The sequence below is a fragment of the Pseudochaenichthys georgianus genome, chromosome 16, assembly GCF_902827115.2.
Source record: "Pseudochaenichthys georgianus chromosome 16, fPseGeo1.2, whole genome shotgun sequence".
In the NCBI taxonomy this organism is placed as follows: domain Eukaryota; kingdom Metazoa; phylum Chordata; class Actinopteri; order Perciformes; family Channichthyidae; genus Pseudochaenichthys; species Pseudochaenichthys georgianus.
In genome coordinates, this window is record NC_047518.2 from 32,343,734 (window position 1) to 32,361,233 (window position 17,500).

Consider the following 17,500-nt stretch of genomic DNA (forward strand, 5'->3'; position numbering starts at 1 on the left):
CCGTGTAGAGTCATGGCAACAAGGGAGTTTCGGCAGCAGTTGATTTATGTCTCAGTTTTTAATCTTTCCTGTGTACATTGCTTTAGAAAATAACCTCTCCATCTGCACACATTCATAGTATTAAATCAATCATATCTGAGAGGGAAAGGTTTTTTTAACTGAGATTTAAAGTGAAGCTGACAGTGCTTGATTATCTCTTACCTTGTTGCATCACAGCTGTAATCAGAGCAGCGAATGCACTCTGCTACATAAAATGGATACGTACTGTTCATTGTGCAGCATACGTGGTGTTTAAAGGGATAAGAGTGTGGATCATGAACAGGTTTCAAGTTGTTTTGGTTGATTGCGGGTTGTAATGGACATGTTTTTCTCCACAGGGTTTGCAGGTGAAGGCAGATTATGTTCCTCTGCTACAGTCCCTGGCCACGTATGGATGGAGGCTCACCTGTGTGCTGCCAACTCCTGTAATCAAGACCAACAGGTAATGACACTTATCGGATCAAGAAAAGGGACATTAGGTCATCTATGGCCACTAATGACCCCTGTTGGAAACCAGAAGAAACTGCTCTGACATCCACCACAAGCCTTTGCTTTACCTTTTTCTAATTTAAAAGTAAAAAGTATTCAGAACACACGGCTGATCTCCATTTAGCTAATCATGTGATTTATTAAACCAATTTGCTGCGCCACTGATAATGTATGTGTCTCCTAGGGACTGAATACTAATGTACACATGTTCTTTGTATTCTTTTATCTGTGACTAATTAAGATAATCTTATTTATATAACTGTCCAAACTGGTTATATCTTATATAGCGTACTCATATGTATTCATATTCAAGTGTCAATACTGTGTCTTTAGTATTTCATATGTATTCTATCCATAGTGACTATATTATGCTGCCTATACTTTCTCAGTGTATCCAATATGTATACTGTTTATAGAGTTTATACGCATTCATACTGTATATGACTTTTTTATATCTTGCATATTTATTGCACTTATACTTTACAGATATGACAATGCACTTTAATTTCTGTGTCCCGTTACTTGTACTGCAATATAATGAAGTTGAATCTAAACTAATCTAATCTTAAAAGAAACATGTAAATACGATTTTAAATGTAAATAAAAAAGAAAATGCAAAAGGGATAACATGGAATAAAGATCAATAATAGAATGCAGTGAGAGATCTAAATAAAGTGATCTCAATTTAAGTAGAAGTATCTTACCATTTTATTTACTGTAGTCATAAGTCGTAAATGTGTTTTATTATGTTCAAGCTCTGCTCCTGAATCATTTAACAACCCACTGGAGGATCCCAAAAGTGCATTGTCACCAAGCTTAAAAACAAGACAATTCTGAGTTCATACATTTATTTATTTTTTAGCTTTTTTTACATCTAATACAACATCTATCTATCACTGCAGTGTTAACAAATACATACATACACATACTTTCTTTTGGTTTGTTGGGAGATAACTCTTTAAAGGCCCTGTCACACTGTCCCGAAATTGACACCCGATGGACACACGATAAAGGAAATGTTCAAATTCGGCTGTGATCATAGCAACATCGGGCCATTCGTGAGGGCATCTAAGCCATCGTATGACCGCCGGTGGAGTTTCTCAGACTCCGGCAGCAACTTCGTGAGCGGCAACTTCGTAAGGCACTCGTGACGGGCATCTTGTCAAATCGTGTCATCTTCGTGTTATCATCGGTGCATTCACATTCACTCTGATCGGGGCGAATGCCCGATGGCACCGAGGATAACAAGATGCCCTCACGATGGCCTTACGAAGGGCAAAATTGACACACAAATTCAACACGAAAATGAACCTTCGCAAGGTCCTTCGGCAATTTTTTGGCATGCCAAAGATTTTGCCTCCGCTCACGAAGTTGCTGCCGGAGCCTGAGAAACTCCGCCAGCGGTCATACGATGGCTTAAGATGCCCTCACGAACGGCCCGATGTTGCTACGATCACAGCCGAATTTGAACATTTCCTTTATCGTGTGTCCATCGGGTTGTTTTATTGCACAACAAAATCATGTAAATATACTATGTAAATAACCCAATTTGTGTTCTGTGAAACTAAAAAGGATATAATATATTATTTTGAAGGACAGTTGACAGGAAATTGTTGTTGTTATGGAAACAACATTACGGAGAAAACGTAATATTTTCTACATATAAAGACGGATAAAGTAAAGAACAAAGTCTGAAGATATCAGTACAGTATCATAGTACTTTAACATAATTGTTTGTGTTACTTTCGTTGCAGTTGTATGTCTTAAATGTAATGTAAATGTTGCCTTCGTGTGTGGTTCGGGGCCATCTTCGTGCGAAATTCACAATTCCATATTCGTGTGTCCATCGGGTGTCAATTTCGGGACAGTGGCCCTGTCACACTGTTGCTGCCGCACTGTTGCTGTCGCACGAAGTTGCTGCCGGAGCCTGAGAAACTCCACCGGCGGTCATACGATGGCTTAGATGCCCTCACGAATGGCCCGATGTTGCTACGATCACAGCCGAATTTGAACATTTCCTTTATCGTGTGTCCATCGGGTGTCAATATCGGGACAGTGTGACAGGGCCTTTAAGAAGACACTAGGAACTGTATTAAAAACACGTTATCTTTTCAAGTTCTTGTTCAAAGAAATATGGCTTCTCGAAGAAATTGACCTAAATCTGTGCCAATTGAGGCTAATCTGTGAGCCGAGCAGCAGCAGCATCAGCTGGGAAGATTTAAAAGCAGCAGCTCTGACTGTTGGTGGAAAATCTCTCGCCTCGAATGTGACGGTTCCTCAGCTTAGCCTGTGCTGACTCATCACTCATGCCTGCTAAATGAGTGTACATCCGCTTTTGGTCAAAGGCTTTGCATGTTCTTCTGGCACCCCGGAGAGCCTTACTTCAAGACACAATATATTCTTCAACAAAATGATAATGTACCGTTCGCAACAGTGAAATATCACACTCCAGAACACTTAAGTCTCATCAAACCAGTGTTACGAAAAGGCCGAAGTACCTTGTTAACTCAGAAATAATCTAAATGACACTAAACAAATTAACAAACAGCTGTTTATTAAATGTTTCAAATAGATAATACTCTATAGCACATTTAGGGTTGAGAAAAAAGACATCTGACAATACTAGCTTGCTCACAGATTTAACAACATGGTGGATGTTACCTTGCTGTAAATAGTGACTCAGACCGCAGGACGGCCATCATGCACAAATTGGACCATTTGTACATTCTGAGCGCTTTTGGAATATGCTGTTCAATTATTTAGTGAGTCACAATCTCAGAGCAGCAGAAAATGTTGCACTTGAAAATTGAATATGGGAAAGATTGTTTTAGCTAGCAAAAATAATGAAATTACATTTTAACGTACTCCTATCATAAGCTTTAGCCTTTGTTTTCTAATTGATTTTCATTGGTATATTGTTACAGTAGATTTATAGTTGTGTCAAACTGACAAAGTATACATGCAGTCTTTCCATCAATACACTGACCAAATACTGTTAGCTTGGCTCCGACCTCAGCTGGTCATGTTTGCTGCTCTTTCAAAGCATAGCTGATTAATTACCTCTCTATTTTCGTCCTTTGTGATTTTTTTCTACTTTCCTTTTCTCTCAAAATGCCAAAACACAACAGCACAACATTGCTAATTAATCACAGTCGGCCTAGATACAGTACAAGACGGAGCTCATTTCTCTCCCTGCCTCGTAACATTTCGCGCCAAAATAATGGTTGATGATCTATTTCAGATTAGCAAAACTCATTACACTTGTTTTTGTGCTGTTGATTCCTCAATTCTTTTAATAGCAAATTTGCAAATGCACGGTTTTTGTAGTCTGAGGGGTTTGCAGAAGGCACTTCATCTGGGGGGGGATAAGTGTCAGTGATCTCAGCCACGTCTGAAATTAATGCTAACTGGTGCTCAGCGGCTTCTCTCCACAACATTAATTCATGTAGTTGTCTCGGAGCAGGCATTTCTGTTCACCGCATTCAATTAATGAAGATGGTAATTACATTTTAGAGCCATTAACTACAGTAACTGTGAATTCCTCTACATTTATTGTCGAACAACAGAACATACAACAAGGAAACAACAAGGTTTGGGCACATTGGGTCATTTTTGCAGGTATCTTAATGTACTAGAGACTATAACAGGGTTCAGCATATACATTATAAAGTCTTAATCTGAGTCTTTCTTTAAGTACGATGGGCATTTTGGAGCGCAGTATTTGATTTTTCAGGGTGTTTGATTATAAACTAGAGTCAGTTTGCAGCAAAGGGGGGAAGTAGACTTTTCTCTGCTGCCAACAGGTACAGTCATTTAAAATAAACACAGGCCATTCCTGTTCCATAAGGCTTCAATGTTGTAATATGTTGCAGCTGACAAAGACATCCCAAAGTAGATTTGGTAAAGGCCTGTAATTTTCTAAGACATCCACTCTTCTTTGGCTTAATGGGAACTCCAGTTAGCTTTCAGCTTTAGTTCGAAAAGGAAGCCATCCAGCATTCTTGACAGCCTAGAAAATAGCTTATGGATAAATGGTAGAAGGAAGGAGGTAATGGAAAAAAAAGAAGTCGTGGTGGGCTTTGGATGGTTAAGATAGTAAGCCCTTCTGCTAGAGGAGTCTCAAGTCCATTTGATGTTGAGAAAGGGAAGATTTGTAGCAGGCTTTTAAGGTTCTGCAGCGATCATAAAGCTGCCATCTGTCCTCATGTGCAGGGCTGAGCTGGCAGCTTAACTTTAGACAGCACCTAACCTTTTGTGAGTATGTGTGTGCAGGCGTGTGCATGTGTTATTGAACTTGTGTCAGATAACAGCACAGGACAACATATCTCATTTTAAGCCACGTCCAATAATGGCAAGAGAAAAATAGAAGGAATGAAGCAGAAACAAACAATAAAACTGTCAAAAATCCCAGAAGATAACAGCAGAGAGGCAAAAGTAAGCAGCTAGTTGGAGAGAGAAAACTGAAATATTAAGGAGGTTGTGAATGACAAAGATACAGACAGAGGAGTAGGAGAGAGAGCTCGAGAGACAGGAAGCCCGCTCAGAGAAGAATCTGCATTTCCTGCCACAATTAATCTGTCAGTGTGAGTACTGGTGCAGATTATCCTCCTCTGAACACAGAAATGTGACATGTTCATAGGATGGAGGATTATCTTTGGGGAATTGAGGAAAAGAGAAGAAATACATGTTCTAAGAAGTTCAAGGTTTTCAAAAATTGCACTCAGACATTCAGGCAAACCTCTAAATACGCCTCAGTGCATGAGAAAAACCCATTTCCTTGCAAGACTGAAACATAAGGGGGGAAATGACACTGACTAATGACAGCAGTGAAGAGGTTGGGCCACAAATGTGAGCCTTTATCCTAAACTGTCAGATAAGAGCGTGAAGCATGAACGGTTGCCAGCATCATTTGGCTATCTTGATGGAGGTCAGAAAGTGTGTTGATCAATCTGTGTTATTTCAGGATTCAAGCCTATAACTCAAATGATGTATCCATATTTATCATGGAGTTCTGCAGCATTTTTTAAGCAAAGGATCTCGTAAATTATGAAGTGTTGTTGTTACATTGTTTCTGAAAAAGCACGTGGGAAAAGCTCATTTATATCTCCTTTCTTATTTTATCTTTTTCAACAAATAAGAGTAAACGTTTGAAGAAGAAGAAGACATACAATGTTGCGTCTAATTGCCAACGTTTTCAGCTGATATCCTCTTAACGTTCCTTTTCTCTCTCCGTCCTAATCTTTCAGTGATGGAAGTCTGTCCACCAAACAGATCGTGTTTCTGCAGAGACCCGTCTTGAGCCGAAAGAGGAGGGAATCCAAGGTACACAACCTCACATTCCTCTCTGTATTTCTTGGCTAATGTGTATACGAGGGTCTCCCACCAGTCTTTCTGTCACATGCTTAAAGTAAATCCCAGGCCAACATCACCTTTTACCACCTTGGATATAACAGCTGTTTTGGTTTTAAGTTGCCAAATACACAAAACAAACTGACTCCCTTTCTGTTTGAGATATTGGGAACTCCTCAGCAACAGCGGATGTGTTGTTTGGAGAAAAACAGCTAATAATACTTTCTTCGTGACCCTGAATAGTGACGATAACCTCTAAAGCTGACCTTTTGTCCACTGTGAAATGAATCCATGTTGATGCTTTCTGTGACCAGAATTTAAACTGCCATCACGGAAACAAATGTAATAGGCCTTAAGACTCAGGGAATTGCTAGCGTTAACAAGATTTTCTTGGCCGTTTCTTTGCAGTCTATCTCAGTACTCTATGTCCCTGCAGTGTGTTGAACCCTGCAGAAGTTGTTCAAGTAATTGAGGATATATTGCATTACATTTTTTCCTGGCTTGTTTAGTCGGATTGAAGGCCTGGGGGCCCCCAATAACTCCCCTAAAAATGGCCTCAATTTCCTTCCCGGCATCAATGAGACTCATTTGAATTAGCTCGTTTTCCCAGTGCAATATTAGTTTCACGTTGATCTATTCTTAATTAAGCTTTGTGCCCAAAAGCATGTTTTAAGAGTTGCGAGTCATTCCACTGACATGCTAATGCGTCACATACGTTAACATTGTTTCGTTTGTTTCAGAAATTGATCTTCAAGCCCCGAAGCAAGTCCAACAAGAACTGCATCAAAGAAACAGCAAAGAAGAAGAAGAAGAAGAAGAAAACTAAAACCGAGAAAGATGCAGAGGATCCCAAGATACTTGATGACAAAGAAAATGTTGAGAAAGAGGAAAACAACAGTAGGGAGGAAGCAGTGAATGCAACAGATGTAGAGGCAGCAAGAGAAAGTGAGACATCGAAAGAAAGGGAGGTGAGGAGTGAGGCAGATAAAATGATCGATGGGATTGAAATCAGCATAGAGACTTTTGAAAAGAAAGATGGAGGAGCAGAGACAGAAGACAAAGAAGGACAAAACGTCACAGAAGAAGAAAAGATAGCACTGGATGGGGAGGGATCAAATGAGAAGGGAGAGCCTTTAGAAAAAAGAGAAGTCCAGGAAGTGATGGAAATCGTTGCGACTGTTGAAACACAGAGCGAGACCAAAGAAAAGGTGGATGAGAGCGTAGCAGAAGTTGTGATTGAAAATGGGGTGGAGACGGATGAGGAGAAAGACGAGGGCCAAGAGATTGTGATGAAACATAAGACAGAAGAACCAGCAGGCGTGGATGTCATCGCCAAGGAAATTGTGGCGGATTCAAAGGCCACACCAACTAATCAAAGCTCAGAGGAGACTCCAGAGTAGCCCCAAGTAGTCCAAGTCAAGGTTTTTCCCCACCCTACCTCTTAACTTCTACATCTTAAGGACTGGTTCACAGTGTTGTCCCTGATCCATGTAAAAGGGGCTTCGATCCCCATCGCTGCATCATTCTCCAAACCTACCATCTTTATTAAACAATTCCCCGCAACCTGCCATAGTGTAGGACAGAGCAGATATCAGCTCTAGACCACACATACTGAATGTATATATCAGGAGATGTTGGTGCAGTATAGTGGACGTATAGACAATGCAATACAGAGCAGAGGAATCAACGGGGGGTGAATATCTAGAATGATGTATTGATCGGTTTGTGCACGTTTTCCTGCAACTAAAGAAGAATGAGAAATTGTTTAAATTCCTGGTCACTTCAGAAATTGAAAAAGGTAAATGTCTTTCCATTAAATGAAATCACATTTAGTTGGTTTGTATGTCAAAGAGAGAAACAAATCTAGGTATTATTCCTATAAAAATCTAGGTATTACCCATTTTACACAATGTTGTGCAATAGTAAGCTGTCCTAACACTGTTCAATGTTGAGGAAACAGAGTTTGAGAGAATAAAATGAAGGAAAAAAACTGTCACAGAAGGAAAAAAAAAGGTAGGAGAGTTATTGAAACTGACTAGCGGCAGTGTGTTAGCAGTTAGCTCAACATATGTAGTTTATCAATCAGTCCTGCCAATAGTCCCACATCACCAATCCTCTAGCTATGTGGATACATTAGACACTTTCTAGTGTGATCAGTGCTTCACGTGAGTGTGGAAAGAAACATGATTCTCATTGTAATGTAAAATACAGAGTTGGATGCCGACCTTTCTAATAAGATAAGATAAGATAAGATGGACCTTTATTAATCCCTGTGGGGAAATTCAGTAGTTTAACAGCAACAGGGTAAGATTGAAAATAATAAGGGTCAACTTGATAAACTTAAAGAAGATCAGTGATTGAGTAAGTTCTCTGGCATTAAAGGATAAAGCTAATATTTGTACCCAGAGGTAGCACCTGTTACAAGAGGTACATGTACAGAGCAGCTTTCTCGCAGTTTCGGAAGCTACGAAAATTCAGCTCAAAAATCCAAGAGACTGAATTGACAGGTCACACATTTCCAAATCCACAGGACTGACAGTTTGAGAAAAAATCTGCTCAGGAAAGCATCTCCATGTGACCACATACTGCACCACCATTTCCAGTTCCTTAGTTCTGTGCAGCAGAGTAAGTTGTTGGAGAGAACTTGTAGGAGACAGTGGTAGAGGTGATGGGAAAGGCATTCGTTGCGAAAGGCAATCCAAAGCAGGGTGAAGAGATAATTGTTTACGCTAAGCTCAAAGCCGTCAAGTGCTTCAAAGAGAGCCGATAATCACTCTTTGGTGTGGTGTGCTAAGCTCACCTTGCATACAGAATGTTCCATATTCAACGCCGAGTCAGATAAGGATGTGAAATTCAGCTGAATGTTTGCAGCTCGGAGGCAGAACTCATATTTTGATGCACCTAGTTGGCTTTCACATACAGTACAGGAGTGAGGATTCATTTCTGGGCAAAGTTGTATTTTTTAAATTACATTTCCAGCTAATGGCCACAAACAAAAGCTCTTGTCAGTAGGGAGACAAGGTTAAGATGTTTGGTCAGGACAGAGCATAGCCTTGTTGTTCACTGAGACCAAAACTGAAGATTGAGAGAGAAATTGAGACAGATGTTGAGAGCCTAATAGAAATACCCAAGTATAAGAGAGTCAAATAAAAGAAATGAATAGGCTCATCTAAAGTAACGGCCTTTTGCGTTCCACATTCCCCGTTGAGATTTCCTTCATTATTTTACAGCCAGCTCTTTAAGCACCTCTTTCCAGACATAATTTCTGACAATAACAAAGTCATAATGTGCTGTTTCACGGCATCGTGTAGCTTTCCATTTTAAAAAGGGGATTGGGTGATGTGAAAAGGAGGGAGAAAGGTGTCGACGTTCACGGCGCAGAGCTCTCATTAGCTCACTAATGGATTTTGTCAGTGGGGTATCTGTCAGGAATCATGAATTTATAATGGGGGTCACTTATTGGGGGATGTATTGACAGCAAAACACCTCAACATGTCAAGAAAATAGCCTTCAGATTTAACGGTGATGTCATAGGGAATCATTTGCACTGAGGGGGAGGAGCTTTTGTTACAAAATATCAAATATTGCAAAGAAATTACACACTTTAACTACCTGCAGTCCACCTTCACACATACTATATTTGTCATAATTTGGATCTTTTGTCATTATGAGAACAGTTGATACTTCGGTCAAGAAAAATGTCTCCCTTTTGGAGATAAAACTCTTCAATTACACACAAGTAAGATTGATTACTCTGAATAAGTGCTCTCTTCAATAAATCCACCCGCCGCTGAGATTTTCTTCAATGTAAAATGGCAAGTGATTTTGTGTAGAGTAGAATATAAAAACTGTGACCAGCTTAGCCTTATTACTATACTGTAAATGCCCCACAATCTGCTTTTTAGCTATGTCTTTTAGAGGCACAATGGTGATTTCAGTGTTATATGTTTGTCATAGTCAAACAGGAAAGATTTGCTACAGTCAGTGTTGGTATTTTGAAGCCGTTGTTCCCTCTTTTATTACTGGAATTCAGAGTGAGGGGATAAAAAGATTTTAAGTGTTTGTCTATATGAAGGTAATATGTTTTGGAGTTATTTTTAAGATGCTTTGAACTTTTTTTATTATTGTGAATGTTCTTTTTTGAGTCTAGAGATTTTATTGTAGGCTTTGTGTTGCCTATGCTGTTGCGCTAAAGCTTGCTAAAATGTATTTCTGAGCTACCTCCTGAGGGCTGTGGTTTGTGTTAAAACCAAGGGGTTGCCGTGTGCGGACCCACAGAAACATATTCTCCTTGTCCTCTCGCCCTCCAATATGACGGAGTCCAGACCCATGAGCGTGATCGCTAATAGCAGCAAAGTCAAGGGCCATATGTGAGCCAGAATGGATTTGTCCACATCTGTACACAGGAGTTTGCACGAGCACATGACAAATAACCACTCTGATAATATTGAATTATATCAAGTCATATTATAATATTCTCTGTGGTATTTTGATTTTTTTTTAACTTAATTCTCCAAGCTGCTTTTAGCTATCGGCTGTTTCAGCATTAATAAGCACTTATTGTATTCAAGAAAATATTGTATGCCTCTTGCATCAATGCTGCTGGGGAGCAAATAAGACTCAGCTGTCACATTCAAATTGTGACAAAAATGAATTATGAAAGGCAATACCAAAAGACGCCTTTTGATAGCTGTCGAGATCATTATGAATAGCATTATTTTAGAAATATCCCCAGTGAATTCTGGTCAACTTAATCCGTCAGATTTAATCAATTTCTTCATTTTGCCCTGCGTCAAGATAGACATTTTTATTGTCATCTATCTGTTCTAAAGATATGAATTAATATCAGTATTCTCGACTTCTGTTTTTATTTTAAATCGTAAAACTGTGACATGTATTCCCCTTTGGTATTCTGGGAAAACAGACAGATCATATTCCACTTCATCTAGAGGAGCAGGGCTTGGAAAATCAGTTAAGCGGCGAGGTGATCTCATGTGACATGACTGTGTTTTTGACTCCCACTACATTCCGGTTGGACATCCACAAACACGGATAATCGTAACCTTGACAAAAGTTACAACCGGTCCTGTATCCGCCTGTCCTACCTGCGGCTGTAGCCTTCAGGGCCCCTTGTCTGCCTGATATGGGCTGATTGGTGGCAGCTCAGTCTAACCTCTGACATGAGTACACTCCAGGGACTGTGGGTAATAGTGATTTTTTTTTATCCTGGAAAAAAGAAAAACACAGACGACAGGGAGAGAAAAGCGAAGCAGGATCTTACACTCTATCAGTTAAATGATGTTGAACCATGTTAAGTTAGCCGTCCGTGAAAAGAGGGAGCCCTTTGAGTAATGTTAGACTTTATACATTTGCAGCTCTCTGCCCATTTGTGTAAAAGAAAAAAGAAAAGGTAATATACAGTTTCCTGTCTTCTATCAGCATAATTGTCTTTGAGCCTCAGTGGTGCTGCCGGTGCAATCGTTCTTGGTAACGCTGTTAAGAAAAAATACAACGTAATGGTTCATTTCCTGTGTGCTACTATGATGTGAAATGGGCAAAGTAGAAATGACAGAACATGATACAATAGGATGCCGTCATTTTTTTTCCTGTGTTGTCACTTTAGCTTGCTCACAGCCTCTGGAAAATGTATTCTTAGGTTTTTGTCCCTGATGTGTTTTTATCACCTCGCTGCCATCTTGAATGTTAAGTATCTTTGATCATGTGGTGTTGTCACTTGCATAGCAGTGTTTGCTATCAAGGAAGAAAAAAGTATTCTTTATCTTTGCTATCCTGAGTATGTCCACATTCCTATTGTTCATGACATCTGTACAATTTGTATATTATAAAATGATTTATATTTAATGTGTAAAAATGTCTTTGTTTCTTTGTGTCAAATGGAATACAGCTTATGTTTGTTGAGGCAGCTTATTGAGGCAGAGCAAAGCATTTTAAGGAATTCAAGATGGAGCTCTAGATTTGACTTGTGAACTGCCATTTAATTTTTCCAGTTAGAGGTAAAACATTAAACACATACCTCCTGCAATCAGTATTAAAGTCAAACCCATTTTATTTGGGCCTGAGACAAGCCTGACTAAGTCAATATCAGGTAAAAGATTATAACTTACTTCAATCACTTTGGAGTATCTTCCAGTTTGTGTGTACAGACAGAGAGATCCCACAATCCCAAATATAAAAACGAATGTATATACAAATATGTGTGCAAATATGTGTATATATATATATATATATATATACACACAGTCAAAGACACATTTTTACATTTGCACACATTAAGACCTAAATAAAAAGACAACAATCAATATACAAAATAACAGTCACTTCAATATTTTGAGAATGTCCTGCAGACAACTATGATACTTTCCCGCACAACAAAACTACACCTCTGAAATTAGGCTGCTTGTTTGCAACACAGTAACGTAAAACAAAATAAGCATTATCTATACTTGTAATATGTGACATTAAATAATTTAAATGTTTCTATTTTTAATCTCAGCTGACTACATAGCTGCCTTCTCAGTATGGGAGATACTCACAATACAGAGACTGATATTACAGATATAAATATCTGAAGAATAAGAGGATTTCAGTCAACTTTACCTAAATCTGTGAGAATCTGCAGAATCAATAAACCTCTGTGTCATTAACCAGCAAACATGTAAGTTATCTGTTCCAGCTGCACACAAGGACAGCAAATGCTGTCCTTGGATAACTATTGAAATATGAAATTACGACTTCAATAAACTGAACACAATGTAAGTATACAACATGGCCAGGATGATTGTTTGAATCTGCTTTTTCCTGGTTATTACCTTCATTATTGTGGGAACCTTAGAATAGATCAACTTTATAGTTATTACACCCAAACATCACAACAATAAAATGTGTCTTGCCCTTACATCAAAACAATGCCATATAGCCCCAAAACGGTCCATCATGCATCATATTTCACGGAAAAACCGCAACCGACAGCCATATGATAATAACCCTACAGTGTTTTATGAACAAGTGTATTTACAGTTGAGTCAACACAGCCGGTGTGATCTATAAGTCATGAGCTGGCAGCAGCCCAGGGGAGCTTAAGGTCATTAAAAGGAGAGCTTTGCCTTCAACCAAAACCACACACACCAAATCCATTTTGCTCACTACAGGAAGCGTTAATTGCTCTTGAGGCAGATTGTAGACCATTGGCGAGACGTTAAGCTGGTCAGAAACTCATTGAGCCTGTAGTTTGGACATTAGACGCATGACCCGGGGCGTTACATCCTTGAGGTCCCACACTGGGACTCATGTGTAATGCTACACAACAACTTGCTGAGGTTGCAGCATGTTTTCATCATCATCATCATCATCATCATCATCATCATCATCATCTTTATTTAAAGAGACTCTTGGTCCATTATTTTGAACAGTGAAGTTCATTTTGAGAGTCAAAGAAATGTGCTTTTGATGATTGTGGTACAGGATGCCATTACAGCATTTATTGATGCTGATTGAATGCAGGTTTTAGCCTTCATGACCAGAGGGCTTTGTGGTTCACTGAGAGCGAGAGGTGGAGCTGCAAGGCTGTGCCAGGTGTTCAACGTAGAATTAATTGATCCAGAATTCATACCCACATAAAATCTATCTAAGATGTTTGTATTGGATGTGTGCCGCCATAAAAAGGTATTTTTTGTGAATTGTGTGTAAAACAAATTCCCTTTGACGCAGCACTGCCATCTAGTGGCTGGCCTCATATGCAATGAAATAGACCTCAGAATACACAATAGTCATTAGTCCAATCTCTAATTTATTAAATAAAACGCCCAAAAAGTTTAGGTTAAAGTTATTCCAATGAGACATTGGGTTACTTCTCTCCATTTCCGAGCAAAACAAAACCTTTGGGGTTTTTGAAATACTCAATTTGCACGTTTTTATAACCTTTAAATGGTCTGTAAAGTCGTAGTGAAGGTGCAATTAGCCTACTTTTAAGATGTTTTTTTCTCATGTAATCCTAGCAGCCTCTCTGAAGAACCAGCACCTTACCGTGGTAGAGAGGTTTGTGTGCCCTGATGAACCTGGGGCTGTGTTGTCTGGAACCTTGTGGCTTGCCACGGAGCCTGGCCGGGCCCAGCCCGAAAAGGCAACGTGGGCAACACCTCCGCTTCTCCGTCCCGCGGGCCCACCACCTACGGGAAACAGCGATGGGGTCGGGTGCGCTGCCAGAAGGGTGGCAGTGAAAGTGGAGGGTCTCGACGGACCAGACCCGGGCGACAGAAGCTGGCTTTGGGGACGTGGAACATTGGATCTGGTTGGGCTCACCTCTACACACAGCGTCGGCTCTGGAACCTTACTTCTGGATAGGGGTTGGACTCTATTCTTCTCCGGAGTTGCTCAAGGTGTGAGGCGCCGGGCGGGTGTGGGGATACTCACAAGTCCCCGGTTGGGTGCTTCATTGTTGGAGTTTACCCCAAGTATCTCGGGGTCTTATTCTCGAGTGAGTGAGTGAATGGAGCGTGAGATGGGCCGGAGAATCGGAGCAGCGGGAGCGATACTGCAGTCGCTTTACCGCACCGTTGTGACGAAAAGGGAGCTGAGCCAGAAGGCAAAGCTCTCTGTCTACCGGGCCATTTTCGTTCCTACCCTCACCTATGGTCATGAAGGATGGGTCATGACCGAAAGAACGAGATCGCGGATACAAGCTGCCGAGATGGGTTTTCTTCGCAGGGTGGCTGGTGTCTCCCTTAGGGATAAGGTGAGAAGTTCGGTCATCCGGGAGGGACTCGGAGTTGAGCCGCTCCTCCTTCGCGTCGAAAGGAGCCAGTTGAGGTGGTTCGGGCACCTAGTTAGGATGCCACTTGGAGGTGTTCCAGGCACGTCCAGCTGGGAAGAGACCAAGGGGTAGACCTAGGACCAGGTGGAGGGATTATATCTCTTCGCTGGCCTGGGAGCGCCTTGGGATCCCCCAGTCAGAGCTGGTTGATGTCGCCAGGGAAAAGGTTTGGGGCTCTCTGCTGGAACTGCTACCCCCGCGACCCGACCACGGATAAGCGGGAGAAGATGGATGAATCCTAGCAGCACTAAAAATGTTCTTAGATAAAAATAAAAACGATGTTAACTTCCAAACCTAATAATAAAATCAATAGGCTACATAGTAAGGAAATATGCAGCAAATGTATAGGCCTATAACTTACTATCAATTATGAACACACAACCACCTTTATCAGTAGGCTTATAGCCTTAACCAGAAAAAGTACCAAACAATAATCATTATCGTGCTAAATAAATAATAATCAGTAGAATAAAAAATGTTGACAGCACAGAGATGAAGCCAAACTCCACAGTGGCTGCAGTCAGAAACAACATGAGCATACAGTGTTCACAATGCTGCAACAAACACACGATGCTACGTTTCACGGCAACGCAGTAGGTAATTGTTATACTCACCTCACCTGTCTGAACGTCATTCCCAGAGTCCTGTGCATCCCGGCGGCCAGTTAAACTTCCCTGCTCCTTAATTTTAGTCCACACACTTCTGCAGTAACATCTGGGTTATTGTCACAAACAGCAGTAAGGCCTCACACACACCTCACTGAAGATAAAAGGTGCAGGATCCAACATGTGCATGTTAGCTTTTAGCATGTAAGCTAGGCCCAAGATGCACCTGTGTTTGGAATTGGGTCACAGAGTCCTGGCCGGATGGTGCATTAAACCAGTGATTAATACAAGATGTAACTTTTTTTTTTACTATGCACAATGTATGCTTACCTTAACTAATATTATTAAATTATTTTGTTTCACTTTACCAGTCGATCACGATCGTGGTGCGGGTAGATCGTGGACCGTTAAAAAAAAAAGTAACAAAAGAAAGAAAAAGAAAATTAAAATAATCATCCACCACCCCGTTAGCAGGTGCCACTTGATTGACGTATATTTGAGACACCTCAATAATATAATACATTAACCGTGCTTTACGTGAACCAATCAGAGAGTTGCATGGAAATACACGTGTACTTGTGTCATTCAAGCTCGGCTCTGTGTGTGTGGCAATAGCGCATTAGTGTAATAGAGAGAGAGGGAGAGAGAGGGAGAGAGGGAGAGAGGGAGAGAGAGGGACCGCGGGGACCGCGATGTTAGCTAGCTGCACTAACGGACATAAGGAGCTGTTTCCACAACAAGCTGGAGGAGAGTCCTCCCCTGTCAGACTGAGGGGCTTAGGTGAGCTAAAGGACTCTCTGATGCCCCTTTCACACCAACGCGTTTTCAGCTCCGGTTCGGAGCTGGAGCCTGAAAAGTACAGTTTTTTCCTGTTCACACCGCAGAGGCGCCGCCTCTTAGCTCCGGAATCCGGTTCACTTCCAGTTCCAAAAAAATGTCGGTCTAGAGGCAAGAGCTTCGGAGCTAAGAGGCGGCGTCGCTTACGTCTCTCTTACGTCGAGGCGGGTTGAAGTAGATGCTGAAGACCACAAAGAAGTGAATTTCTTGCATTTCGCATGTGATGTTTGTAAAGTTCCAAGTAAAGTCATCCCTTGTAAAGTCGTCCGATGCCTTCCATTTTGTTTCGTAAGAGGATAACCAAAGCGAACAGCGCTTCAATACAATCGGCCATTGTTGTTGTTGTCGATGTGAGGGATTTCCCCGGGGTTTGGATTTTATGAAGCAGGCACGTAAACGGTGACGTCATGACGCAGCAGCGGCAGCTCTGGGCGGTGTGAACAGAGTGGGAGCAGAAAAGGGAAACCGGAGCTGAACCAGAAAAGCTCCCGCTCGGAGCTAGAAAGGGAAAAGCGTTGGTGTGAAAGCCGTATTGTTTAGAACGGTTTTGTCACAAATTATTCAAAAGATTATTTCCGCGGCACACCTTCATATGATCATTATAGTTATACAAACAATAAGAGAATAAAGGAAAAACAGGTATGAAAGTAAATAGATATGGCAGTAAAACAAGAATACAGTTTAAAAGGGGAGTGATTTGTAAAATATCCATAAAGAAAAAGAAAATCTGTTTACAGTTCTGCTTCATATGGGTGCTGAGAGAGGTATCCATAGATCTCTTCATGTTGCTCTCAAAGTGCACCAAATTGATGCTTTCAACTTCAATATTTAAAAAAAAATCTTCGCGGGGGAGCATCCCCCCGGACCCCCCTAGAGGAGGTGAGGACCTAGAGGAGGTGAGGACCCCCCTAAAGGAGGTGAGGTCCGCCCACCACTCATAAAAAATAGCACTTTACCCCTGTCTATATGCCGTGAGCTGATTATGGAGCCTTCATTGTAACAGTAATTCAGATGCAACTTAAAAATGCATTTCCTGCAGAAAATGCGTGCGAATGCTGTAAACTGTGAACATTTATGGCTGAATTTAGCTGAAAATGCAGAAAAAGCTGAATGTGTTATTAGCTGAGTGGTAGTTGCTTTTAGCTAAACAAATGCAGAAAAAGCTTAATATTTAAAAGAAAAGGTTTAAAAAAAGGTATAAACAACAACATGTATAGCCTTGATGTCCTGAAATAGCTGAATAATATAATAGTTGAATGGGTTCTGCAGCTGAAAATAGGCTGAAGGAGTTAAATATCAGATGTAAGTAGTTGTGAATGAATTTGTATTAAGATGAGAAAAGAAAGTAAAA

The 17,500-nt window shown here is 40.7% G+C and overlaps 1 protein-coding gene across 1 annotated transcript; it reads left to right on the top strand.

Annotated features, from left to right (window-relative positions):
* Positions 1–12: 12 nt before the first annotated feature.
* Positions 13–11,739, top strand: LOC117460671 (raftlin-like). Its single transcript, XM_071206062.1, has 4 exons — positions 13–72; positions 378–481; positions 5,775–5,850; positions 6,618–11,739. Exons 1-4 carry the CDS (start codon positions 13–15, stop codon positions 7,275–7,277), a joined length of 900 nt encoding a protein of 299 aa, XP_071062163.1. The 3' UTR covers positions 7,278–11,739.
* The last annotated feature ends 5,761 nt before the right edge of the window (positions 11,740–17,500 follow it).

Coding starts and splice junctions, on each gene's coding strand:
- LOC117460671 (XM_071206062.1), top strand. CDS start 13: ATGGCAACAAGGGAGTTTCGGCAGCAGTTGATTTATGTCTCAGTTTTT. Junction 73..377: donor CAGTTTTTAATCTTTCCTGT/GTACATTGCTTT, acceptor TTTTCTCCACAG/GGTTTGCAGGTGAAGGCAGA. Junction 5,851..6,617: donor GAAAGAGGAGGGAATCCAAG/GTACACAACCTC, acceptor CGTTTGTTTCAG/AAATTGATCTTCAAGCCCCG.